Below are 26189 nucleotides of genomic sequence, written 5' to 3' on the forward strand. Positions count from 1 at the left end.
ATTCTTTTCATGGGATGTGAGCATCGAGACCCCCAACCCTAACTGCCCTTGAGTGGCTCGTTCAGCCATTTTAGAGGACAGTTAAGAATCAACAGCATTGCTGTTAATCTGGAGTCATGTGAAGGTCAGACCAGGTAAGAACAGCAGATTACTTTCCCCGAAGAACCTGAGTGAACGAAATGGATTTTTAACAATACAGTGGAGTTGGTCATCGTTTCAATGGTCACCCTTGCTGATACTAGCTTTTTATTTCAGATTTATTCACTGAGTTTAAGTTCCATTGGTATCTTGGTAGGATTTGAACTCCAATTCCGAGGGCATTAACCTGGGTCTCTGGATTATTTTTAAGCAAAGTGCTGGAAAAATTCAGCGAGTCTGGCAGCATTTGTGGAAAGAGACACAGTTTTGAGTCTGGTATGACTCTTGTTCAGGAATGGATTACTCCTCCAGTGATAGAACCACCACGTTGCAGTGGTGCCATGTTTGATTTCCTCAAACCTCGCAAATATTGGACCAGCACTCAATATCTGGGTCATAAAAAGCACTGCTGGAATCAAACTGGCTCTAGGTGAAAACAATGAGTGCAGATGCTGGAAACCCGAGTCTAGATTAGAGTGGGGTGCTGGAAAAACACAACAGATCAGGCAGCATCCGAGGAGCAGGAAAATCGATGTTTCGGGTAAAAGCCCTTCAGTATTCCTGATGAAGGGCTTTTGCCCGAAACGTCGATTTTCCTGCTCCTCGGAAGCTGCCTGACCTGCTGTGCTTTTCCAGCAACCCACTCTAATCAAACTGGCTCTCTCAGGCTCACTGTAATGAGACACTTCAGCATCGTGACTCACACCCTTATTAATGTCCACAGGGAGAGTAAGGTTGGCCATTAAACCCATCGGCGATTAAATGTGTTTTAAGTTAAATTGTGAAGGGGATAAAGAAATATGTACCTTTTTAAATTTGTTTGTCGCCACTTACTCACTGACTAATTTTGAAAGATAAATCAATCGACTGCCATTTCACCGAAGCTGCTTTTCACCGACAGAAAAGGATCGCGTCCCTGGGAAGCCAGGCGGGGCAGCTTGTACAACAAGCTGAGCTGGAGCGGCAGCACTTCATGAAGGAGAAGAACAGTTTACTCACAATGCTGCAGAGAGTAAGTGTCACAAGCAGATCAGCTGGATCCGGTGTTGGAAAATTCAATATTCCCCCCCACCAAAAAAAAACACAAGGGGTGGGAGGCTACAGGATGACGAAAGCAGGCTGTGTTTTGAGATGCCACAGTGTGGTTTCAGAGGAATGTTGGTCAGGATAAGCAGCGATTCATGGAAATAGCAAGACAGGCTGGAATTTGTGAAGAGTTAACCTTTCATTTTGAGGGCCAGAATGGGCCACTCTCAGTTTACTGACCAACTGATTACTTACAGAGTGGAGACAGGCCCTTTGGCCCAACAAGTCCACACCGACCCACCAAAGACCAACCCACCCAGACCCATTCCCCTACACCTAACGCTACGGGCAATTTAGCATGGCCAATTCATCTGACCTGCACGTCTTTGGCACTGTGGGAGGGAACCGGAGCACCTGGAGAAAACCCACACAGACACGGAGAGAATGTGCAAACTCCACACAGACAGTCGCCTGAGGCTGGGATTGAACCTGGGACCCTGGTGCTGTGAGGTAGCAGTGCTAACCACTGTGCCACCCGTATTAGCCCGGTGACATTAAATTCAATTGGACAGCTAAGGAGAAAGAGCTGCAGTGGGGAGAGCAAAGGCTAGGAGTGAGAGGGGCCAGGAGTGATTCAGTTACAAACGGGATTGAGGATGGGATGAGAATTGGATGAAAGAAAGATCAGTTCAGAAAAGATGTTGAGCAGTTACAAAACAGTCATGAGGGTGGAAGCATGGACAATCTGACCAGGAGAGGATTCAGGGAGGAAAGGGTCAAGCTGACTGAATCCCAGCTTCTGGTCATTTTTATTAAATCCAAGAATGTTGCTTGATCAATTGCTGAATGATGGTGTCGTTAGCCCTATCCAGATCCCCTCCTCGTAAACAGCTTCAATATTTGATCATGGGAAACTATGAATGATCAGCCCCATCTTCAACTCTCTCTCCCTAAAGGCAAGGCCCACTCATAGTGCCTCAATCCCTACCCTGGACAGTACAGGGCAGAACCTGAATCCACATCCCTGTGGTGTCCACCCCGGGACAGATCCTGAATCCACATCCCTGTGGTGTCCACCCCGGGACAGATCCTGAATCCACATCCCTGTGGTGTCCACCCCGGGACAGATCCTGAATCCACATCCCTGTGGTGTCCATTCCTGGACAGATCCTGAATCCACAGTGCTGTGATCCCCACCCTGGGACAGATCCTGAATCCACAGTGCTGTGATCCCCACCCTGGGACAGATCCTGAATCCACAGTGCTGTGATTCCCACCCTGGGACAGATCCTGAATCCACAGCGCTGTGATCCCCACCCTGGGACAGATCCTGAATCCACAGCGCTGTGATCCCCACGATGGGCAGGACAGATCCTGAATCCACAGCACTGTGATCCCCATCCCGGGACAGATCCTGAATCCACAACCCTGTGGTGTCCACCCCGGGGCAGATCCTGAATCCACAGGGCTGTGGTTTCCACCCTGGGCAGGACAGATCCTGAAACTGTCGGCATGGTGGCTCAGTGGTTAGCACTACTGCCTCACAGCACCAGGGTCCCAGGTTTGATTCCAGCCTTGAGTGACTGTCTGTGTGGAGTTTGCACATTCTCCCCGTGTCTGTCTAGGTTTTCTCCGGGTGCTCTGGTTTCCTCCCACAGTCCAAAGATGTGCTGGCTAGGTGAATTGGCCATGCTAAATTGCCCGTAGTGCTAGATGCATTTATGAGAAGGAAATGGGTCTGGGTGGGTTACTCTGCGCAGGGTCAGTGTGGACTTGTTGGGCCAAACGGCCTATTTCTGCACTGTGGGGAATCTAATCTAATCATAATCCACAGCGCTGTGATCCCCATCCTGGGACAGGTCCTGAATCCACAGTGCTGTGATCACCACTCCTGGGCAGATCCTGAATCCACAGTGCTGTGATATCCACTCCGGGACAGGTCCTGAATCCGCAGCGCTGTGATCCCCACCCCGGGACAGGTCCTGAATCCACAGCGCTGTGATCCCCACCCTGATTTCTCCCAATTGTAGGGCTGACCATAAATGCTCCTGCTGTTCCTGCCTGCAGTCAGGGTGTCCGAGGTAGATGACACCTGGTTTACATTGCTGTGTGACCACACTGAGCCATCAGACCTCGGGTTGGGACCTGAACCTGGAGCTCCTGGGCTGATACGGAGAGACGCTGCCCACAAGAACAACCATTATTAGCTGTTACATTCACAACCTTATCCCTGTGGAGGCTGGAGAAGACACAGCCAGGAATCAGGGTGGGGAGAGGCTCCAATTCTGTTGGTCAGTGAGAGCGATTGGCCACAGTCAGACGATCAATGAGGGGGGTAGGCCACATTCCGGAGGGTCAGTGAGGGAAATGGTTGGTTAGTGATGGGGTGTGCCCAGAGTCAGGGGGTTAGTTGGTTAGTGATGGGGTGTGCCCAGAGTCACTGGGTCAGTTGGTTAGTGATGGGGTGTGCCCACAGTCACTGGGTCAGTTGGTTAGTGGTGAGTTGTGCCCGCAGTCACTGGGTCAGTTGGTTAGTGATGGGGTGTGCCCACAGTCACTGGGTCAGTTGGTTAGTGGTGAGTTGTGCCCGCAGTCACTGGATCAGTTGGTTAGTGATGGGGTGTGCCCACAGTCACTGGGTCAGTTGGTTAGTGGTGAGTTGTGCCCGCAGTCACTGGGTCAGTTGGTTAGTGGTGAGTTGTGCCCGCAGTCACTGGGTCAGTTGGTTAGTGATGGGGTGTGCCCACAGTCACCGGGTCAGTTGGTTAGTGATGGCGTGTGCCCGCAGTCAGTGGGTCAGTTGGTTAGTGATGGGATGTGCCCAGAGTCACTGGGTCAGTTGGTTAGTGATGGGGTGTGCCCGCAGTCAGTGGGTCAGTTGGTTAGTGATGGGATGTGCCCAGAGTCACTGGGTCAGTTGGTTAGTGATGGGGTGTGCCCGCAGTCAGTGGGTCAGTTGGTTAGTGATGGGGTGTGCCCGCAGTCAGTGGGTCAGTTGGTTAGTGATGGCGTGTGCCCGCAGTCAGTGGGTCAGTTGGTTAGTGATGGGATGTGCCCGCAGTCAGTGGGTCAGTAAAAACAACGTATTGTTCTCGGGAACTGTGCTGAATATACTCTTTGAATTGTTCTTCATGGCTCCCCTTGTTAATCTGACTTTCCCAGTCGACATGAAGATTAACATTACCCCTAAGTATTATTTTGTTGTTTTTACACAATCTCATTTATCTCCTAGTTTACTGCTTGTCCTCCAGAGCAGCTACTCTGAGGGGTTTGTCTATCACTCTTACCACTGACCTTGTTATTTTTAGCCTCCATGCAAATAGATTGTGTCATGTGATCCAACATCATTTGTTGCTATTGTACTATTTCATCCTGTACTAACAAAGCCACCCCACTGTCCTTTCCTTTATGCCTGTTCGATATCCTTGTAAACATGTCTCCTAATGACTGCAAGTTCAGATTAGTTGTACTTGTGCCATTAGTTCATTTCTTTTGTTCCAAATACCATGTGAATTCAAGTAAACAGTCATTAATTTTGACTATTTACCCTTTATTCCCTTTCGCCTTCCTTACTGCTGTTATTCTGTTAGTACACTGTCTCACTCTGTGTCTCGTTGTTCAAATAGCTGTCCTCTAATGCTGTCAAATCCTCTTGCGTTATCAGCTTACTTTTCCTCTCCCAAACCCTTCTCCCAGTAATTGGTTTACACACGTGACTCTGCAAAATAGTACATAAGGATCTGCACTCCTGAAGAAACTGGCTGCACACTACAAATAAAACGGCCATGATGCTGCAGACTTCCTAGTACTGCAAGGGTCATAAAGGCAGGAATGTGAAAATAATTCATGGAAACAAGTAAAATATAACTGGGAAATAGTATGAATTGGGCACATCAGGTAGGTCGAGGGAATGAGGGTAGTTTTCCTAGAATGTATTAAATTTTGAGTTGTTATTTTGAAGTCCTTCTCTGTGATCAAGATGGGTTAAATCTCCGACATTGCATCATGGTCCTTGTCCTTTCACTTTTCTGCTCAGTCCCTACCCTTTCACCTCTGCAATTGCCTGTGCTATGCTCCCTCCTCTTGCCCTTTCACCTCTGCAGTTAACTATGCTCAGGCCCTTTTTCTCAGTTTAACAAGGAATCGTAAATGCTGCGGAGAATTGAGCATTCATAGTTGCCTGAAATTGTTCCCACGCGTGGCACTGGACTTTGCCTCAGGGGCTGATTGAGGCAGTTCCCACAGTGTGACTGAAGGATGCTAACGACTCCGAGTTGTCTCGGTGATGTTGGGTGGGATTACACCGGAATGCTTGTGTTCAGATGCTGGTGGTCGGTGATTGAATTCCTAGCATGCGGCCGACAGTGCGTGTTTGCCAGGGCTCAGTATCTCCCTTCAGCAGCCGAGTGTGAGAGTGTCGGAGTCAACAAGAGGCTCAGGTTACAGGATGAAGCTTTTGCTTCCAGTCACTGGGATTAAAACAGCAGCTGCGCTTGGCTCCAAACTCCCTTCCTGCAGAATGACAGTCAATCTTTCACCAAGTGGGGACCAGGAAAGCAGATTGTCTAAACGTGTCTTCTTCGTAGCTTGTAAGGGGTTGATTTAAATGTGGTACTTAAAGGATGGAAGGATTTTGTAGGGGAGTTGGAGACAAACTATTGCCTCTAGCAGGGGGAGGCCGGGTAGGGGAGCGAAACTTAAGGTGAGAGTGAGATCATTCAGGGGTCGTGTCAGGGAGTACTCCTTCACATGAAAGGGGTTGGAAATCTGGATATCTCCACAAAAAAGTGGATCCTGGAAATTATTTGGACCGTTGATGGATGGATCTGCTTCCATGGTAGTCATTGTTATGGTGGGGTTCTTAGAAAAGGTTGTCTGTGGTCAGGATCTAGAGACACTGCCAAAGTCTCTGCTGCTGGGAAGATTGCCTTTTTGTTTAATATCCTGACAAGCATTTGCACGATTGAGCTTACCACAGGCTCTGCATTCATACATTCTGTCCCCACACTCTGCTGTCGTGTGACCTCTTATGTCACTCCCAGTGGAGGCTGACCACATTACTGGAGAATTAACCCTTTACTTACGGGACAGGGTCAGCCCCACCAGGAAGATGCAGCCAGTGGAGTTGACTTGTATATATATCAGATTGAATAGCAGTACTGGCTGGAGGGGCTGAATGGCCTCACCTTCTTCCCAGGTTACAGCTTCTTGAACACGGATCTTCAATTCTCACACAGTGAAGGTGGGTCATGTAAGTTCAGACAACCCCAGTTGGCTAAAAGTGAATCAAAAACCTGTTGTCTTCCCTGTAGGAGAAGGAAAACCTGATGAGTATCGAGAAGGTGTATTACGACAGTACTGGAGGAGCAGGCCTCCCTGTAAATCCGAACACGTTTAAGGAGGTAATTATACATTTCCAATTTTTTTACCAGACGAGCAGATGCTGGAATCTGAACGGAAGTGTCATCCAGCACTCGAAATGTTTACTTGCTTTCTCTCCATGACCCACTGCCTGACCTGCTGTGATCTCCAGCATTTGCTATTCCTTTTAAATGTGATGTAGTGTTTTGTCCACATGACTTGCCCAGGTTTCACAGAGTAGTCAGTGTGAGATGCCAGACATTGGGTTACAAACATTCCTGAGATCCAACTCTCGTCGCTCAAGAGCGGCAATTTCTCTTCTCAACACGGCCAACCAACCCACCTTTGTCCAGTAAAGCTCCTCACACACACACACTGATCTGTTTGGAAGCATCCATTTGTTGGGTCAGAAGGCCATTGTAATTTGCCAGAATTGTCCTTAACTCATCGTGGCCAAATGGACGAGGCGAAAGTGCGGACTGCAGATGCTGGAAACCAGAGTTGAGATCAGAGTGGTGTTGGAAAAGCACAGAAGGTCAGGCAGCATCCGAGGAGCAGGAAAAATTGACATTTCGGGCAAAGCCCTTCATCAGGAATCCTGCTGTTCTTTTCCAGCACCACTCTAATCGTGGCCTTGCCCAGAAACAGCTAGCATTGTCTGTGAGGCATCATCCCTTGCCAATTTGAATGGTTCTCACTCCTGTTACCATGCAGGGTGCTCCCCAGTCACTCCATTGTAACTGGGCACTCAACTGTGACTCCCATTGCCTGATTGTACATTTCATAGTGACTCCTGCTTTCACGTGGTTTCACACTCACTGGAGTGCCAGCAGTTCTTGGAGTCGGGATCATCCATGCTAATCTGTCTCTCGATTCTTTTTAGTTCTTCGATTCTCACATCAGGTCCCTGGAACCTGCATTGTGAGGAACTAACATTCAAAAATAAAAAGGAGAGGATGATACCTTTTAGCTTTAGGAGGGACCAGGGGAACTTTAAACTGGAGTTAGTTCCTGGTGAAGGTAGCAGGAGATTTGAACTGTCAGTCTTCCACTCTCCTGCAGTGGTTTTGAAGAGAGTGCAGAAAGGGGTTGCGGAGAATTGATGAGGAAAGGGGTTTCAGGGGAAGCGGGGTAGTTGGGGATTTGTGCACTAGCGTGGTGTCGGGTGTAGCATCAGGAAGTGGGGCAGTGCAGTCTAATTGCTGATCTGTTCTTGGCAATGAGTGAGAGAGAAGTGAGGTTACCCACCTGGCTGAGGGAATACTTTCCATTAGCTCGGGTGAGCTGTGAGCAGGATAGCGGGGGAGGAAAAGGGAGAGAAAGGGAGGACCTTGCTGACTCTCCTTTGGTAACTCGGATTTCATTCCCAGGATTAGCAGAGCTGGCTCATAGTTCTCTCATTCCACTTAGAACTGACTAGTTTTGTTGTGAAAAAATTAATGGCTGAATCCTGTGCTGCCATCTCTCATTTATTTTCTTTGATTCTTTTACGGGATTTGGGTGTCATTGCCAAAGCCAATATTTATTGCACTTTCTAATTACCCTCTAACTCAGGAACTTCCTCAACCATTTCAGAGGGCAGTTAAGTTTCAACCGCATTATTTTTGGTCTGCAGTCACATATAGGCCAGACCAGATAAGGACAGCAGATTGCCCTCCCTAAAGGACATGAGTTAATCTGATGGGTTTTTTTTACAACAGTCATTGTCAGTGTCACCATCACTTTTAATTCCTAATTGAATTCAGAGTGTACTAGCTGTCGTGGTGGGATTTGAACCAGGGTCCACAGAGGGTGTTTCAGTTTTCTTCATGTATTTATGTCCTCCATTGTTTCAGAGCTGCAATATGGATGTCAATCGAGCAACTGAACCTGCTGTTATCGATAGGAGTTCTTCTATTTCCATGTGGCCATCGTATTTCTCTGCCATTTGGTTATCTGTAGCATCCCCCCATCTTGTAAACACTTGTTTCAGTGGTTATCCTGAGATTGAAGTCTCTCAGTCAGGAACATAAGTAGGCCATTCAGTCCCTCGAGCTAAATCCTGACTGATCTGGTTGTGGTTTCAGCTGCACATTCCTGACTGCCCACGATGATTCTTGACTCCCCTCCTGTCAAAAATGTATCTACTCACCATTGAATAAACTGACAGGCTCATCCTTCACCACCTTATGGGGAAAGCAATTCCATAGACAAGCAACCCTCTTGAAAAAAACATTCTGCTCATCTCTGCCTTAAAAGGAACACCACTTACTCTTAAACAATGTCCCCGAGATTTAATCTCCCCGATAAGAGGAAGCATCCAAGTCCTCTCAAGGTCATATATGTTTCAATAAAATTATCTTTCATTGTTCTAAGCTCCGTAGACTACATGGCAAATTTGTTCAATCTTGCTTCGTAAGATAAACTCCTCCTCTCAGGAACAAGTTGACTGAATCTTCTCAGAGATACTTGTAAAGCAGAATTTTTTTTTTCAAACAAGGGGACTAAATTTGTGCAGAGTATACCTTAGGATGTGGTCTCACCAATGTCCTGCACAGCTCCAGGAAAAGGTCTGAGGTGTTCCCCTCTCCCTCCCATCTTCCCGATGGGGATTACAATGGATGGGATGGATCACCCTGATCTCCCGGTACATCTTGAGTTGTGTTGCCACGACGTCTTGGAGTTGTGACAGCTTTGAAATCATATATTCAGCGCAAAAGGTTTTAATAGTAAACGTCCACCCTCCAACTGGGTGACATGGAGGTACCTTTCCATAGAATTACTCCTCTCTAATTCAGTTAGAACTCAGGAATAGGGACCATAAGACTGGGTCATGCTTTCCCTTTCAGGGAATTTCTTTTGGGCTGGTTAAGAGTGGTTGCTTCATTCAGTGCAGTAGGTGGTGCTGGCAATGCATCAACGTGAGGCAGTTTGGAAGGTTATTGGGCTGCTAATTTCGACTGACATTACCATGCATCAGGCGAGACAATGCTGTCATGGGAATGTCAGTGGGCTCATAACCCAGAGGTTAGGCTGGTTCTCTGGGGATACTGATTCAAATTCCTACATGGCAGCTGGTGGAATTTAGACTCAGTTTGCAATCACAGAAATCGTCAGAAGTGATGGTGACCGTAAAAACTAATTCCATTTCTCACAGAATCACAAAGTCTTATTGCGCAGAAGAAGGCCATTCGGCCCATCATGCCTGCACCAGCTTTTCCCCATACCCTTGCGGAATATTTTTATCCAATTAATCATCCCGTGTTCTCTTGAATGTCTCAAATGGATCTTCTTCCACCACATCCCCAGGTCGTGCATTCCAGACCCTAACCACTCACTGAGTGGACCTGTTTATTTTTCTCACATCATCCTTGTTTTGTAGATCACTTTAAATCTATGCTGGCTGTATTCTTTTACAAGTTTCTAACAGACTTAACTGCAGCACTACTTTTAAAATGTGTAGAGAGCGCTATTGGGTGGGATGTAAACCTGACCAGAACACTCCTGGTCCACCCAATCCTGTGTCGCTCCCACTCGGTTAGAATCTCCCACTGCACGAATAGAGACAATTCACCTTGAGAAATACTGACTGTTCCCTCAGGAACTTGGGTGGGGGGAGCTGGGCGGCGGGGAGTGGCCGTGGAGGTGGGTTCAGACCACGATAGAAGCTTGTTTCAAGTGGGTTTCGGCAGAAGGCATGATGTCTGCAGATGCCAATGCAGTGGCTGGCAAGTATGCCATCTGTTACTGCTGTTACCAACTCTCAACACAAGCACAGTGCAACTCAGCTCTTCTGTCCTTCTCGGTCAGTGTCTGTTTTACTGTCCTTTCTTGCTGTTCACTATGAATCCATGTTGCAGTTTCCTGTTCTTTACTCCAGTGCTGCTGTTCACCATCCAGCTTTCTGCTTTTGACCTTTCTCCCTCCACTCCTGCCTCTTTCTCCCCAGGACTATGTGACTGTGAACCAGATTAACCAGTTGTATAGCAGCTCAAAGACCGCTGTTCCCCCCGACACTGTCGCCGCGGCTCCTGAGGCAGGCACCGAGGAGCCCAGCCCCCAGCAGGTAACCATGGCAACACCACCAGGAGCTTGGTCAGCTTGAGCTAGGTTTCAGCAAATGGCCGACTTGAATCTGTGGCAGGTGGAGAGAGAGAGTGAGTTTGTGTGGAAACGTGGCTATGACATGGTCTTAAATAATCTAACAAACGTCACTACAGTATAGGTCAGGCTCTCCGGTTTAGGTGCCCCGATGTCTGCCTGAAATAATGATTTCTGCCCCCCCCAACAAAAACCAGCCAGTGCTGTCAGTTCAGAACCTGGCTCCTGATTAAACTCATTTGCCTGAAGTCAAGGTCCCATTCCCAGTCAGATATTTCTCGGTGCGGAGTGGTATTTATTCAAGGAACAGCTGCAGGCCATTGAAAAAATGGCCACCCCTATTGTTGAGCTGGAAGATGGAGTTCTACTGAGTCCATTGCAGGATCAGTTTTAATTCCAGAGTGGCCCACTCCACTTCCTGCTCTCAGCCACCCGGGATCTTGCTGTGGTTTGGTTTTGCTCAAGGTCCCAATCGGGAGTTGGCTGTGACGTGGCAGAGGGGAGAGGCTGGGCCTGATTTATTTGCATGCCACCCCACATGGTCACTTGGCCTGGCGACTCTGCGGTTGGGTTGGAAACTGTTTTGGGGTCCGGGACATTAGGGCGGTGGGCAGCTTGCATGGCATTTGGATTCCCAACTGGGTCTTGCACACGCTCAGGGTACCTGAGCACATTATGGTGGTTAGTAGGGAGCTCCCACCATCACTGCTCCATTGATTGCAGCATTCAGTGTTCCTGAGGCAGTAGTGGAAACAAAATACCCCATATCTGTCTTCTCTTAAGATGCTGGGCCACCCCCCCCCCTCACTCCATTTCTGACCTCAGGGCTATTTACTAGATAGTTATTTACGGAACACGGATGGGCTTTACTAGTTTTCACTCCTCCACCCCTTCCCAAACACCCAGGTTGCCTTCTCCATACGTTTGCATGCAGATTGGTGCTCGTAGACAGTGAGTGTCGAACTGACTCTGCCTTTCTCTATCCTCAGTCTTTCTAACTTGCTTCCATTGGTTTAGCTCTCAAAGCCATCGCCTCCCTGCATTGGAAATGCCTCCCCTTCTCAGCAGTCATCCCAGCGTGAGCCGAAATCGCTGGCGGTGCATTGGTCTGACGGTGTGGTACCTTGTCTCGATGCTGTTGCTCCTCCTACTCTTCCTCCTACACTTCCTTCTCCTCCTCCTCTTCCAGCTAAAAAACATAGCAGGCGGAAACAGGTAACTTCTCTCCTTCTGCTCTCGCTCTGGTAGCTGTTTGCTTGCTGTAGACTGTGTAAAACTGAAAAAGGGTTCGTGTTACAGGGGGTACTTATGGCTTCTCCAGTCTGCATCTGTCACCTGCTAATACAGTGTGATTCTCCATTCATTCTACATCCTTCCTTCGATCCCGACACACTGCCTCACTCTTCTTTCTGTCTGTCTGTCTGTCTCTATCTCTCTGTCACTCCCTTGCACTCTCCCTCTCTCATTTCTCTCTTTTGTCCCTCTCTGTCCATTCTCCCTTGCTCTCTCTCTCATTCCCCCTGTCTCTGCCTCCCTCTATTCCTCACCTTTTCCTTTTTTTTCACTCTATCTTTCTCCCTTCTCTCTTGCTCTCTCCAAATCTGACACTCCCTCCCTCTGTCTGTCTTCAATCTTACTCTTCCCACCCCCTCTTACATTATTTCTTACCCCTCTCATTTTATCCCCCCTCCTCACTCCATCCCTCTCTCACTCTGCCTCTTTTCTCGCACTGACTGCAAATCATTGATCCTCCCTCAAATCTGTCAATTTGGATTAAAACAATCTTTAGTTTTAATTGAAGGTGAATCTAATGTTGACTATTAACTTCTTAAAAAGATCTTTTCAGTAAACCAGCAGTTCAGGCTGTTCAGCAAATCCAATTCTGTCTACCTCTCCTATTGAGGTCCTCAATGACATCACTTCCTGTTCTCAATAACATCACTTCCTGTTCTCAATAGCACCAATTCCCCACACATCTGCCAATTGACTGACTGGTTAAAATTCCCCATTCCGTACTGACTTGTCCAACTCACCTACCATCTCCACACCCCCATAAGGAGCACCTTTTCTGAAGAAGATCCATCAGCCGACATCCTGTGGACCAAATTATGGGGGAAAGAGCAAATGTCTCACAAGTTTCCTGTGACAGCCCCATCTGGTGAATAGCATGGTGGTCCTTGTTAAACAGTTTCATGACCAGCTAGGAGTCCTGTGTGGCCAAACAGGGTCCAGGACAAACTGGTGGATGAATGGAAATGATGCATCCCGTATTCCCAAAGACTGACCCCTCTCCGGACTGAAGGGATGGGGAGGCAAATCACCTTCAACTCAGCAATTGAGGAGGCAATTCTTTGTCTCTGAAGATGTGCCTTCACAAAATCAATCACCTTCACACCTATCGTATTAACTTTAATCACCACAGAGGAGACTGCTTCACCGGGGTCCAGCTTGGCTTCATGCCACTGCACAAAAGGTGAAGGATTCACATCAATACCCCAATGGTGGACCACTGTCCGCTGACTGGTTCACTTCCTGACCCCCTCACAGTCAGGACCGTGTCAGGTATGCGATTGAACTCTCACCTCTCCCTGATATTGCACAGCTGCACCAACCCCCAGAGCTGTCCCTTTGATTGGTCTCCCTGGAGACAAAATTCACTGAGACTGCAGTGTGTGACAACTCACCATCACCTCCCTCTCCTGCAACTTGTGAGGGATGGAGGCAGCAAGATCTCAGGAACTCACCCACAGAGCCTGCCGTTTTGATGGAAGGGCACCAATGACTGTCACAAGAAACCTTAGGCCAATCCATAATGCTCCAGCCGCTGTGCACTGTGGGTCTCTCTGGCTGCTTGAGTCCACAGAATAGTGGGAACTCCACACCTTGCCTGCTATCCCTTCTGAACAGACATGATGTACAAAGTTTGTTTCATAGATTGCAAGGTATTTAATTTTTAGGGCTGTTTTTTGAGATTCTCAAGGGCTTTTGATTTTCAAGGGTTCCATTTTGGTTTTGAAGGGCTCATTTTCCATTTTCAGTAACTCATTTATGAAGTAGTAATATTATCTATTGTGTGTGTGTGTGTTGATCTCTGGGCCAGTATTTATTGCCCCCTCCTAGTTGTCCTTGAGAAGATGATGGTGATGCTGCTGCAGCCTGCTCTAGGTAGACACGTGATGCCTTGATGGGCAGGATTCCAGAAGTTTGACCCAGGAATGGCGACGTATTTGTGAGTCAGGATAATGACTGGCTTGGGGTGGATCTTGCAGGTGGTGGTGTTCCATGTATCTGCTGCTCTTATCCTTTCAGAGGTAGTGGTCATGACTTTGGAAGGTGCAGTCTATGGAAACCTTGATGATTAGCTTGTCCAACTTACCCATGGCTCCATCCCTAGAGGGTCAGTTATGGGCCTTTGAATCTAGCAGCAACAAACATATTGCAAACTTTTGACATTTGCAAATGCAGGACAGCAGCATCTTTTAGCAAATTTCCCCATCATTTTTGAGACTGGAAGACAGAAGGTGACTGCTGTTTTTTTTAATACAGGGAAATATGTTCAGAATGAGACTGTGCCATTTTTCAATAGTACATCCATTTAAGTTTTCCCTTGCCTCTGGTCATCAGTGTAAACACTCTGACTATGAGTTCAACTACTTATGGATTCAAGTCCCACTCCCAAGGTAGATCACGCAGTCAAGGGTGACATTTCAGTCCAGTTCAGAGGTGACAAAAGATGTTGTCTTTTAAATGGGACATTCACCTGGTGTCCTGGCAAATACGTATTCCCTGAGCCGTCTCTAAAATCGATTCGCTAATTGCTTGTACGTTCAGGGGCTTGGGTGCAGCCTGGTCCTCTATCTCCCACATTAGAGCAGCCACTCTTCAAATCCCTCAGCCTCGAGGACCCTATCCCCATCTCATGGTTATAATAGGAACAGGATAAATACAGAGATTTTGTTTTGTAAAAATGAGTCCTCTGTACAATTGTATATTTTGACAAAGGCCTCAGATATTGCAATTTGCTTTTAACCTTTTTTTTTGGCCCTTACGTTTTATCCTTCCACCTGTATCTGGCTATTCTCTTTTCAAACATTTTTCACCCAACCATTTTAGGAAGAAATAAACCGGCTGAGAACTAGCCAACTGTTTATCAACTGCACATAGGGAATCTTGCTTGGGCTTTACCAAATGGTAGACTTTTTATTAAGCGTAGTGTCACCTTTAACAAGGGTGTGGCCTCGGAGCTGACCCAGGAAGTGAATGTGATGCAGACAGGATAGTTTTTTAGGCAATGTTCTGTTTGCTGTGAGCTTGAACATATTATCTTTCATTTCAAAAGAACTGCCGGACGCTGGAGGACAGGAGGAAACAGCAAAAAGAAGGTTTATACGTCAGTGACACTGTGCCAAGGAAAAAAATAGGCTCAACTACTGCATCTAAGTACAGTAGCGCAACTCTGGGTCACAGTTCAACCCCTAAGGTCAGTCTATGAATGGAATAACTGCTAACAAGTAGGGCACTGTCCATGTGTAAGCTCAATCACATCGATAGTCTCCAGCATGATCCCTTCTCTCGAGCTGTGATGTTTCCTCTGGTAACATGAACCCTGAGACTGGGTTCTTACTGAGAGCAAATATCCGAAGATTTATTCATAGAATTGTATTGAGTTGCTCGATCACAGATATTGGTGTAGGATGAGAACAAATTAGTTGACTAACTGACTCTCCTGATGGATTATGGAGCGTAACAGGAGCCATTCAAGATGGCGCTAATACCTTTATTCAGTAATATCAGTTGGCATGTGCCACACTAATGTCATCACTTGGCTGTCTGATTGTAGATGCATGCAATATCACAACATCCGCCCTTCAGGGCATCGAATTTCTCCCATGAGAAGCGTGTACTAGAGTACAGATCAGAAATAGCAAACACATATTTACACACATTATCTTTACACATTGGGATAGTGTTTTGGCAGACATATGATGTGACCAGATCAAGTTCTTGCCCAGTTCTCAGGATGTGGTTGCACAGTTTGCTGCTATGTGCTTATAGGAGAAAGTGAGGACTGCAGATGCCAGAGATCAGAGCTTAAAAATGTGTTGCTGGAAAAGCGCAGCAGGTCAGGCAGCATCCAAGGAGCAGGAGAATCGTCGTTTCGGGCATAAGCCCTTCTTCAGGAATGAGGAGGGTGTGCCAAGCAGACTAAGATAAAAGGCAGGGAGGAGGGACTTGAGGGAGGGGCGTTAGGAATACGATAGGTGGAAAGAGGTTAAAGTGAGGGTGATAGGCCGGAGAGGGGGTGGGGGCGGAGAGGTTGGGAAGAAGACCTGTAAACCGTTTTGGTTTACCTGTTACGGCTCTGTCACAACTCCTTGCTGGAAGTCGAACCCCAGTATTCCCAGAGTGGCCACTAACCTTCGGACTAAGAAGTCTGAGAAGCACAGTCCAGATCACAGATGATTTCTGTCAGCTTTCTTTCAATCCTTTCCAGTTCTTCACTAATGAGCTAGGGTACCAATCCTTGGTTTTTAATTTGCTGGTTGATGATTTGCCCTGTCAGTGTCTCTGAAGGTGGTTTTCTTCTGTCAACAGAAGTTTTGCAAAGAGGGCAAACTACAGAGAAAGGTGAGGGAGAGGAGCTGGCTACCAGGGCTTTACCTTTAGGGGAGGGGGAGAGGGGGAGAGAGAGAGAGAGAGAGAGCGAGAGAGAGCGAGAGAGCGAGAGAGAGAGAGAGACAATACATACATGAGTTCTCTTCAAAGGCTGCATATTTCTGTTGTATTGACTACACACAGGGCTGTAGCCACCTGTCCTGAGGAAGAGTCACCGGACCCAAAATGGCTTCCCTTCACAGATGCGGCCAGATCGGTTGAGCTTTTCCAGCAAGTTCTGCTTTTGTTGCTGTAGCCACCTGATCAAGAGCTAAAGAAGTTGTTATTGTTCTGATCTCACCTAAGCCAACAACAATGGCCCTGATTGAAAAGTCAATGAAAAGCATGTCTCTGGGCAAAATTGCCTTGGAATTCTCCCTCACTACATAGTAGATACGACGCCCAATGTATCCCAGTCCAGTAACTCAATATTTAAACTCCAAATGTTGTCTTCCACAGTTTATTTGGTTTAAAGAACTGTTTTCTGTTGCATCTTAGAACGTGATCATTGGACGAAGTAATATCCTATGATTTGGGGCGAGCACATTTTCTGAGGGCTTTGCCATGCATCCAAGAGCTGGTATTTATTGTCATGTTGTGACCTGGGTGAAGCTGAGGTAATTGTCTTTCTGCTCTGCGATCAGGTTCCGACATTATTCTTTCCTTTTTCTCCAATGAGGAGGAACTGGGTGCCTCTGGTTGAGTAGGAAGTGTATGAGGTGAACGTACCGATACAGACTTGTCTTCCACACGTAAGAGTTGCAAGTGAGTGTAGGCTGTGAGGTGTAGCTCATGAACTCAACATGGCACTACTGAAGTTTTGATAAGTTACCTTACGCTTCATGAGCATTGCTTGAATTGTGTGTCTAGTATGCTCAACCAGACTGTTGGATTGTGGGTAATGCAGGGAGGGGGGTGATGTGCTGGACTGGCTACATTCTGGAATGGTGTGCAGATATATTGAAGGTATGATTTGCTGTGGGATGCTGAAGATAGCAGTTAACATATCAACAATAGTAGTAGTGGTATTGTCCTTAGATTTCCCACTGAAAGGAAACTTGGTAATCAGTCATCTACATATAATCTTGGTCATGAACTTGGAATAGCTCTGTAAAAATCTTGGAGCCCAGTTCAGAGGGAATTTAGTGGTTCATTACACTGCTGGGAATCTTGCTGTTAGTATGCCTCCCACAGTTGTATCAATTTATTTGTGAATTTGTTAATGCCAGGCCAACAGACAGATTCACTTACTTATCTTTTGGTTTTCTCTGCAAAATGTGGAGATGGTTCAACATATCTTGACGGGAGATTTTTGGAATCAACTTGTTTGCCCTTAAAAATGTATTTTCCAATCGGCCTCCCTCTTCCTAATAGGGGCCAAGAGAGACATACTGTTTTGGGAACCTGCTTAATGGGCTTCCTGATGATAATCCATTCCAGCTCCCGTGGTTGGTCATTGCCAGATGTAACTTGTTGAATTTGTGACCAGTATTGGGGGGAGTCACTGTGACGGTGGCCTTTCTCTTCATAGTCAGTGACGTCCACTGATCCGATTTTTATTCTTGGCTGGGTCTGGGAGCTGACTCAGAGCGTTTAATGCTGTCATTTAGGATCTCCCTTTGTACTGGATGTCCAGGTCATTGCCTTGGATTTTGATCAGTTGGACAACAAAGTGTATGCCTAAGATCTTTATGTGCATTGCTGTATTCCAAACATCAATGCCAGAGTCTCCTTTTCGATGAGTAATTGGCCTGGGCCATCGTAAAGACTTTGGATCCAAACGTGATGTCCTCATTATTCAAAGGAGGGAACGGCATAGTCGAGGGATGGTAATCCAGAGCCCCGGGCTGAATCCTGAGGACAAGGGTTTGATTCCCATCATGGCAGATGATAACATTCCAATTCAGTAAAAAATAATCTGAAATTTCAAAACTGCTCGTCCAATGGTGACCAAGTACCCGTTGTTGTAAAGACCCGCCTGGTTCCACTAATGCCCTTTAGTGAAGGGAGTCTGCCATCTTTTTCCAGTCTGACCTAGACATGACGCCCGAAAATCACAGCCAGAGGATTGATTCTTAACTGTCCTCTGAAATGGCCAAGACAGTTTGATTTGCAAATGGAAACAAAGCTGCAGCATTCGATACGAAGTAAATTGAGAGAGAAATTCACTGCATCGGCACTTTTATTGGATAAGCACTTGCAATTGGAAACTGCTTATTTAAGATCCCTAAATACCTTTTTTTTGTGAAAACAGCTTTTAAACTTGGCAACAATTAAGGAAGAAAACATCAAAAATGCCCCCCTGTGGGCCCTGGTTTAATTTATCAGAAGGATGTGAGATGTGAGCCTTGGGCATGTAGAACAGAAGGATTCAATTTAAAAGTCATCCCACTCTTTGACCCAGACTATAAAGCTAGACAGAGTCACAACCAATAAAGAACTCTCTGCCTGGGCTTCAAGGATAAAAGGATTTATTTAATCAAAAGCTTGACATTGCGCTGGAATGATCTTCTTTGGTCGGCGAATCTGAAAGTAGCCTTCATGAAACTGTGTGGCAAAAGAGCAGGGTGTATGTGTGTCACATCTGAGTGGTTCTACCCACTCAGAACTCCTTCGGTGAAATGAAAGAGCCAGAGACAGACTGGTTTTCAGTCAGTGGGGCACTCACAACATAGCTCCATTTTGTGAGGGATATAAATGGTCACAGTGAATTATTCTGCATTCCTGTTGTGAATCATTTCCCCCATTCATTTACAGATGTGGGGGTTGAGCTTTGTTGTGTTTCTGGAAGTGGATATTAACACAGATGGACAAACTGGTGAGAGTGTGACTGAGTATAATGTACGTGTGCTGAATTACTCACAGACCAGCGCTGGCTTTGATGCATAGGTGCAGTGAAGGGAATCTCCCAACTGGCCACTGATACCGATCAGATAGAGAAACTTGAGCCGGTCGTCCAACTCTCCCTGTGGTGGAGAGACACTGGCTCTCACTTGAGCTGTGCAAACAGGGAGGGGCATGATCCCCTGTGCACCAACCTCAATTTCAGCTCCATTAGGACAACTGGCCATTTGCCACATTGCAATTTCTGGGATCTTGCTGTGTGTAAATTTCCTATTCCCAGGCAGTGACTAACCCTTTAGACTGAGGCCATCGGCTACAAAGGCTTTGGAGATTCCTGAGATAGTCAAGGTGGCTATACCAATGTACATCTTTGGTATGCATTGGTATAGAGGTTGGTCAATAAAAGGAAAGCTCGTTGGAATGTTTTTGATAAGTTGTTCGTCCCATCATGAAAGAGGCAGGGTGAAATTTTATCCCTGCCTAAACTCCTTGCAACTTGATACTGAGAACTCCCCCTTGGCTCCTGAAGTTGCTGAAGGCGTTTGGGAAACCCATACTGAAATACTATCCCATAGTTGGCTGTCTGGGAGCTTGACTCAGTGCATGCTCCTTAGGACGGGCATATGAACAAGGAACAACAGGAGGCCCCGTGGCCCATTGAGCCTGTCCCACCAGCCAATCAGATCATGGCTGAACTGATTTTAACCTCCACTCTACATTCTCCCATACCCCCCTGATAATGAGGCAGGTGACAACCTAGTGGTATCGTCGCTGGACAGTGACCCAGGCAATGTTTGAGGGACCCGGTTCAAGTCTCGCCATGGCAGATGGTAGAATTTGCATTCAAAGAAAGTCTGGAATTAATCCATGGAAAGCCCCATCTGATTCACTAATATCAGTGAGGGAAGGAAACGGCCATCCTTACCTGGCCTGGCCTACGTGTCACACCAGGACCACAGCAACGTGGTTGACTCGTAATTGTCCTCTGGGGGTGGGCAGAGACGCCGTCATCCCATAAGTGAAGTAAAAACAATGTTTCATCCCCTTGGTAAACAAGAATTTAACTAGTTCTGCCTTAAAAATATTTGCATCTGTTTGAGGAAGGGGAATTTTAAAGAGTAAACCTTATGAAAGAATGTTATTTCCTCATCTCTGTCTGAGAGGGATCCTCCCTTATCTTTAAACTATGCCCCCCCCCCCCCCAGTTCAAGATTCTCACACACGATGCAATATCCTTTCAACATCCACCAAGTCATGTCCCCTCAGGATCTTTTATATTTCAATTTAGTCACCTCTGACTCTTCTAAACTCCAGAGGATACAGGTCTAGTCTGTCTGGCTGTACTTCATAAGACAATCTGCTCATTCCAGGTCCAGTAAACCTTCTCTGAACTGCTTCCAATGCATTAGCATTGTGACCAGCACACATTATAGTGTAACTTCAGCCTGCCCATTTGGCATTGCCTGAGTGATGACTGCAGTAATATCAATTTCAAATTTGTTGTCATTTTTCAGTTTCCAAGTGAGGCTTTTTTCAGAGGGGAGCATGCAATGTGAAGTCCAGTGGCCACACAGTTCTTTCTGGCACTCGGAATCCAACATATCTCAGCTGAATTTATTCAAAACCATGCCTAGAAATGCTAATCTAGTTTCTGACTTCACTGAAGTGAATAAAGGGGCTGCAGTGATCCTTGAACAGATTGCATTTGAGTGCACCTTTCTGGAGGAGTCAGTCACTTGGATGAAAAGTTGCTCCTTTTCTATCTGTCCTGCAGTCACACTCACCGCTGAGTCAGAGTAACAGCTGCAGCAGTATTCTACCTCACAACCTGACAATGGCTACCAAGGATTTGGATATGAGGAGGCTACAAGGGCACAGAGGTAGGTACTATCCATTAGCTTTCCATTTAATGTAACATGGAACATATCTCAATGATCACAACTTAATGTGAGAATTACTAATTACAGTGCAGTTGTGATATTATGTGTCCAACTGCACTGTCTAACAGGACAAGAACCAGTGTGGTGTGCGTGATTACTGGTCATTATGCTGCATATGCTATTACTGGTCAGTGTACAGTGTGTGATATTATTGGTCACTGTGCGGCTTGTGATATTGCGGGTTATTGTGTGGCGATTGATTGGATTAGATTAGATTCCCTACACTGTGGAAACAGGCCCTTCGGCCGAAACTGTCCACACCGACCCTCTGATGAGTAACCCACCCAAACCCATGTCCCTCCGACTAACGCACCGAACACTAGAGGCAATTTAGCGTTGCCAATTCACCTGACCTGCTCAACTTGGACTGTGGGAGGAAACCAGAGCACCTGGAGGAAACCCACGCAGACACGGGGAGAATGTACAAACTCCACACAATTGCCTGAGGCTGGAATTCAATCTGGGAACCTGGTGCTAACCACTGTGCCACCATGATATTACTAGACATTGAGCGGCATGTGATCACTGTGCGGTGTGTGATCATGGTCACAGTGCGGTGTGTGATATTGGTCACTGTGCAGTGTGTGATATTGGTCACTGTGCAGAATGTGATATTGGTCACTGTGCAGAGTGTGTTATTGGTCACTGTGCAGAGTGTGATATTGGTCACTGTGCAGAGTGTGATATTGGTCACAGTGCAGAATGTGATATTGGTCGCTGTGCAGTGTGTGATATTGGTCACTGTGCAGTGTGTGATATTGGTCACTGTGCAGAGTGTGATATTGGTCACAGTGCAGAATGTGCCATTGGTCACTGTGCAGTGTGTGACATTGGTCACTGTGCAGTGTGTGATATTGGTCACTGTGCAGAGTGTGTTATTGGTCACTGTGCAGAGAGCGTTATTGGTCACTGTGCAGAGTGTGTTATTGGTCACTGTGCAGTGTGCGATATTGGTCACTGTGCGGTGTGCGATATTGGTCACTGTGCGGTGTGTGATATTGGTCACTGTGCAGAGTGTGTGATATTACTGGTCACTGTGCAGTGTGTGTGATATTACTGGTCACTGTGCAGAGTGTGTGATACTGGTCACTGTGCAGTGTGTGATATTACTGGTCACTGTGCAGTGTGTGATATTGGTCACTGTGCAGAGTGTGTTATTGGTCACTGTGCAGAGTGTGTTATTGGTCACTGTGCAGAGTGTGATATTGTTCACTGTGCAGAATGTGATATTGGTCGCTGTGCAGAGTGTGATATTGGTCACTGTGCAGAGTGTGTTATTGGTCACTGTGCAGAGTGTGATATTGGTCACTGTGCAGAGTGTGATATTGGTCACAGTGCAGAATGTGATATTGGTCGCTGTGCAGAGTGTGATATTGGTCACTGTGCGGTGTGTGATATTGGTCACTGTGCAGAGTGTGATATTGGTCACAGTGCAGAATGTGCCATTGGTCACTGTGCAGTGTGTGACATTGGTCACTGTGCAGTGTGTGATATTGGTCACTGTGCAGAGTGTGTTATTGGTCACTGTGCAGTGTGCGATATTGGTCACTGTGCGGTGTGCGATATTGGTCACTGTGCGGTGTGTGATATTGGTCACTGTGCAGAGTGTGTGATATTACTGGTCACTGTGCAGTGTGTGTGATATTACTGGTCACTGTGCAGAGTGTGTGATACTGGTCACTGTGCGGTGTGTGATATTACTGGTCACTGTGCGGTGTGTGATATTGGTCACTGTGCGGTGTGTGATATTGGTCACTGTGCAGAGTGTGGTATTGGTCACTGTGCAGAGTGTGTTATTGGTCACTGTGCAGAGTGTGATATTGGTCACAGTGCAGAATGTGATATTGGTCGCTGTGCAGAGTGTGATATTGGTCACTGTGCAGGGTGTGATATTGGTCATTGTGCAGAGTGTGATATTGGTCACAGTGCAGAATGTGACATTGGTCACTGTGCAGTGTGTGACATTGGTCACTGTGAAGTGTGTGATATTGGCCACTGTGCAGAGTGTGTTATTGGTCACTGTGCAGAGTGTGATATTGGTCACTGTGCAGAGTGTGTTATTGGTCACTGTGCAGAGTGTGATATTGGTCACTGTGCAGAGTGTGTTATTGGTCACTGTGCAGAGTGTGTTATTGGTCACTGTGCAGAGTGCGATATTGGTCACTGTGCAGTGTGCGATATTGGTCACTGTGCAGAGTGTGATATTGGTCACTGTGCAGTGTGTGATATTGGTCACTGTGCAGAGTGTGATATTGGTCACAGTGCAGAATGTGATATTGGTCACTGTGCAGAGTGTGATATTGGTCACTGTGCAGAGTGTGATATTGGTCACTGTGCAGAATGTGACATTGGTCACTGTGCAGTGTGTGACATTGGTCACTGTGCAGAGTGTGTTATTGGTCACTGTGCAGAGTGTGATATTGGTCACTGTGCAGTGTGTGATATTGGTCACTGTGCAGTGTGTGATATTGGTCACTGCGCAGAGTGTGTTATTGGTCACTGCGCAGAGTGCGATATGGTAACTGTGCAGTGTGCGATATTGGTCACTGTGCAGTGTGCGATATTGGTCACTGTGCAGTGTGTGATATTGGTCACTGTGCAGAGTGTGTTATTGGTCACTGTGCAGAGTGTGATATTGGTCACAGTGCAGAATGTGATATTGGTCGCTGTGCAGAGTGTGATATTGGTCACTGTGCAGTGTGTGATATTGGTCACTGTGCAGAGTGTGTTATTGGTCACTGTGCAGAGTGTGATATCGGTCACTGTGCAGAGTGTGATATTGGTCACAGTGCAGAATGTGATATTGGTCGCTGTGCAGAGTGTGATATTGGTCACTGTGCGGTGTGTGATATTGGTCACTGTGCAGAGTGTGATATTGGTCACTGTGCAGAATGTGCCATTGGTCACTGTGCAGTGTGTGACATTGGTCACTGTGCAGTGTGTGATATTGGTCACTGTGCAGAGTGTGTTATTGGTCACTGTGCAGAGTGTGTTATTGGTCACTGTGCAGTGTGCGATATTGGTCACTGTGCGGTGTGTGATATTGGTCACTGTGCAGAGTGTGTGATATTACTGGTCACTGTGCAGTGTGTGTGATATTACTGGTCACTGTGCAGAGTGTGTGATACTGGTCACTGTGCAGTGTGTGATATTACTGGTCACTGTGCGGTGTGTGATATTGGTCACTGTGCGGTGTGTGATATTGGTCACTGTGCAGAGTGTGTTATTGGTCACTGTGCAGAGTGTGATATTGGTCACAGTGCAGAATGTGATATTGGTCACAGTGCAGAATGTGATATTGGTCGCTGTGCAGAGTGTGATATTGGTCACTGTGCTGGGTGTGATATTGGTCATTGTGCAGAGTGTGATATTGGTCACAGTGCAGAATGTGACATTGGTCACTGTGCAGTGTGTGACATTGGTCACTGTGAAGTGTGTGATATTGGCCACTGTGCAGAGTGTGTTATTGGTCACTGTGCAGAGTGTGATATTGGTCACTGTGCAGAGTGTGTTATTGGTCACTGTGCAGTGTGTGATATTGGTCACTGTGCAGAGTGTGTTATTGGTCACTGTGCAGAGTGTGTTATTGGTCACTGTGCAGAGTGCGATATTGGTCACTGTGCAGTGTGCGATATTGGTCACTGTGCAGAGTGTGATATTGGTCACTGTGCAGTGTGTGATATTGGTCACTGTGCAGAGTGTGATATTGGTCACAGTGCAGAATGTGATATTGGTCACTGTGCAGAGTGTGATATTGGTCACTGTGCAGAATGTGACATTGGTCACTGTGCAGTGTGTGACATTGGTCACTGTGCAGAGTGTGATATTGGTCACTGTGCAGAGTGTGTTATTGGTCACTGTGCAGAGTGTGATATTGGTCACTGTGCAGAGTGTGATATTGGTCACTGTGCAGTGTGTGATATTGGTCACTGTGCAGTGTGTGATATTGGTCACTGCGCAGAGTGTGTTATTGGTCACTGCGCAGAGTGCGATATGGTAACTGTGCAGAATGTGATATTGGTCGCTGTGCAGAGTGTGATATTGGTCACTGTGCAGTGTGTGATATTGGTCACTGTGCAGAGTGTGTTATTGGTCACTGTGCAGAGTGTGATATCGGTCACTGTGCAGAGTGTGATATTGGTCACAGTGCAGAATGTGATATTGGTCGCTGTGCAGAGTGTGATATTGGTCACTGTGCGGTGTGTGATATTGGTCACTGTGCAGAGTGTGATATTGGTCACTGTGCAGAATGTGCCATTGGTCACTGTGCAGTGTGTGACATTGGTCACTGTGCAGTGTGTGATATTGGTCACTGTGCAGAGTGTGTTATTGGTCACTGTGCAGAGTGTGTTATTGGTCACTGTGCAGTGTGCGATATTGGTCACTGTGCGGTGTGCGATATTGGTCACTGTGCGGTGTGTGATATTGGTCACTGTGCAGAGTGTGTGATATTACTGGTCACTGTGCAGTGTGTGTGATATTACTGGTCACTGTGCAGAGTGTGTGATACTGGTCACTGTGCAGTGTGTGATATTACTGGTCACTGTGCGGTGTGTGATATTGGTCACTGTGCGGTGTGTGATATTGGTCACTGTGCAGAGTGTGGTATTGGTCACTGTGCAGAGTGTGTTATTGGTCACTGTGCAGAGTGTGATATTGGTCACAGTGCAGAATGTGATATTGGTTGCTGTGCAGAGTGTGATATTGGTCACTGTGCAGTGTGTGATATTGGTCATTGTGCAGAGTGTGATATTGGTCACAGTGCAGAATGTGACATTGGTCACTGTGCAGTGTGTGACATTGGTCACTGTAAAGTGTGTGATATTGGCCACTGTGCAGAGTGTGTTATTGGTCACTGTGCAGAGTGTGATATTGGTCACTGTGCAGAGTGTGTTATTGGTCACTGTGCAGAGTGCGATATTGGTCACTGTGCAGTGTGCGATATTGGTCACTGTGCAGAGTGTGATATTGGTCACTGTGCAGTGTGTGATATTGGTCACTGTGCAGAGTGTGATATTGGTCACTGTGCAGTGTGTGATATTGGTCACTGTGCAGAGTGTGTTATTGGTCACTGTGCAGAGTGTGATATTGGTCACTGTGCAGAGTGTGATATTGGTCACAGTGCAGTGTGTGATATTGGTCACT

General features: G+C 46.7%; 1 protein-coding gene across 11 annotated transcripts in view; it reads left to right on the forward strand.

The window, feature by feature from the left end:
* phldb2b (pleckstrin homology-like domain, family B, member 2b) overlaps positions 1-26189 on the forward strand; it is a 261470-nt gene that overhangs the window by 122840 nt on the left and 112441 nt on the right. For 9 of the 11 annotated variants that reach the window (XM_060833320.1, XM_060833318.1, XM_060833319.1 and 6 more), the window contains 5 exons: positions 1040-1150; positions 6477-6566; positions 10454-10570; positions 14945-15085; positions 20879-20984. In XM_060833320.1, the coding sequence (XP_060689303.1) occupies positions 1040-1150; positions 6477-6566; positions 10454-10570; positions 14945-15085; positions 20879-20984 (565 nt within the window). The remainder of the gene's footprint in view (positions 1-1039; positions 1151-6476; positions 6567-10453; positions 10571-14944; positions 15086-20878; positions 20985-26189) is intronic. The other 2 variants (XM_060833321.1, XM_060833322.1) reach the window with 2 other exon arrangements.

Source organism: Hemiscyllium ocellatum, chromosome 12, assembly GCF_020745735.1.
Source record: "Hemiscyllium ocellatum isolate sHemOce1 chromosome 12, sHemOce1.pat.X.cur, whole genome shotgun sequence".
In the NCBI taxonomy this organism is placed as follows: Eukaryota; Metazoa; Chordata; class Chondrichthyes; order Orectolobiformes; family Hemiscylliidae; genus Hemiscyllium; species Hemiscyllium ocellatum.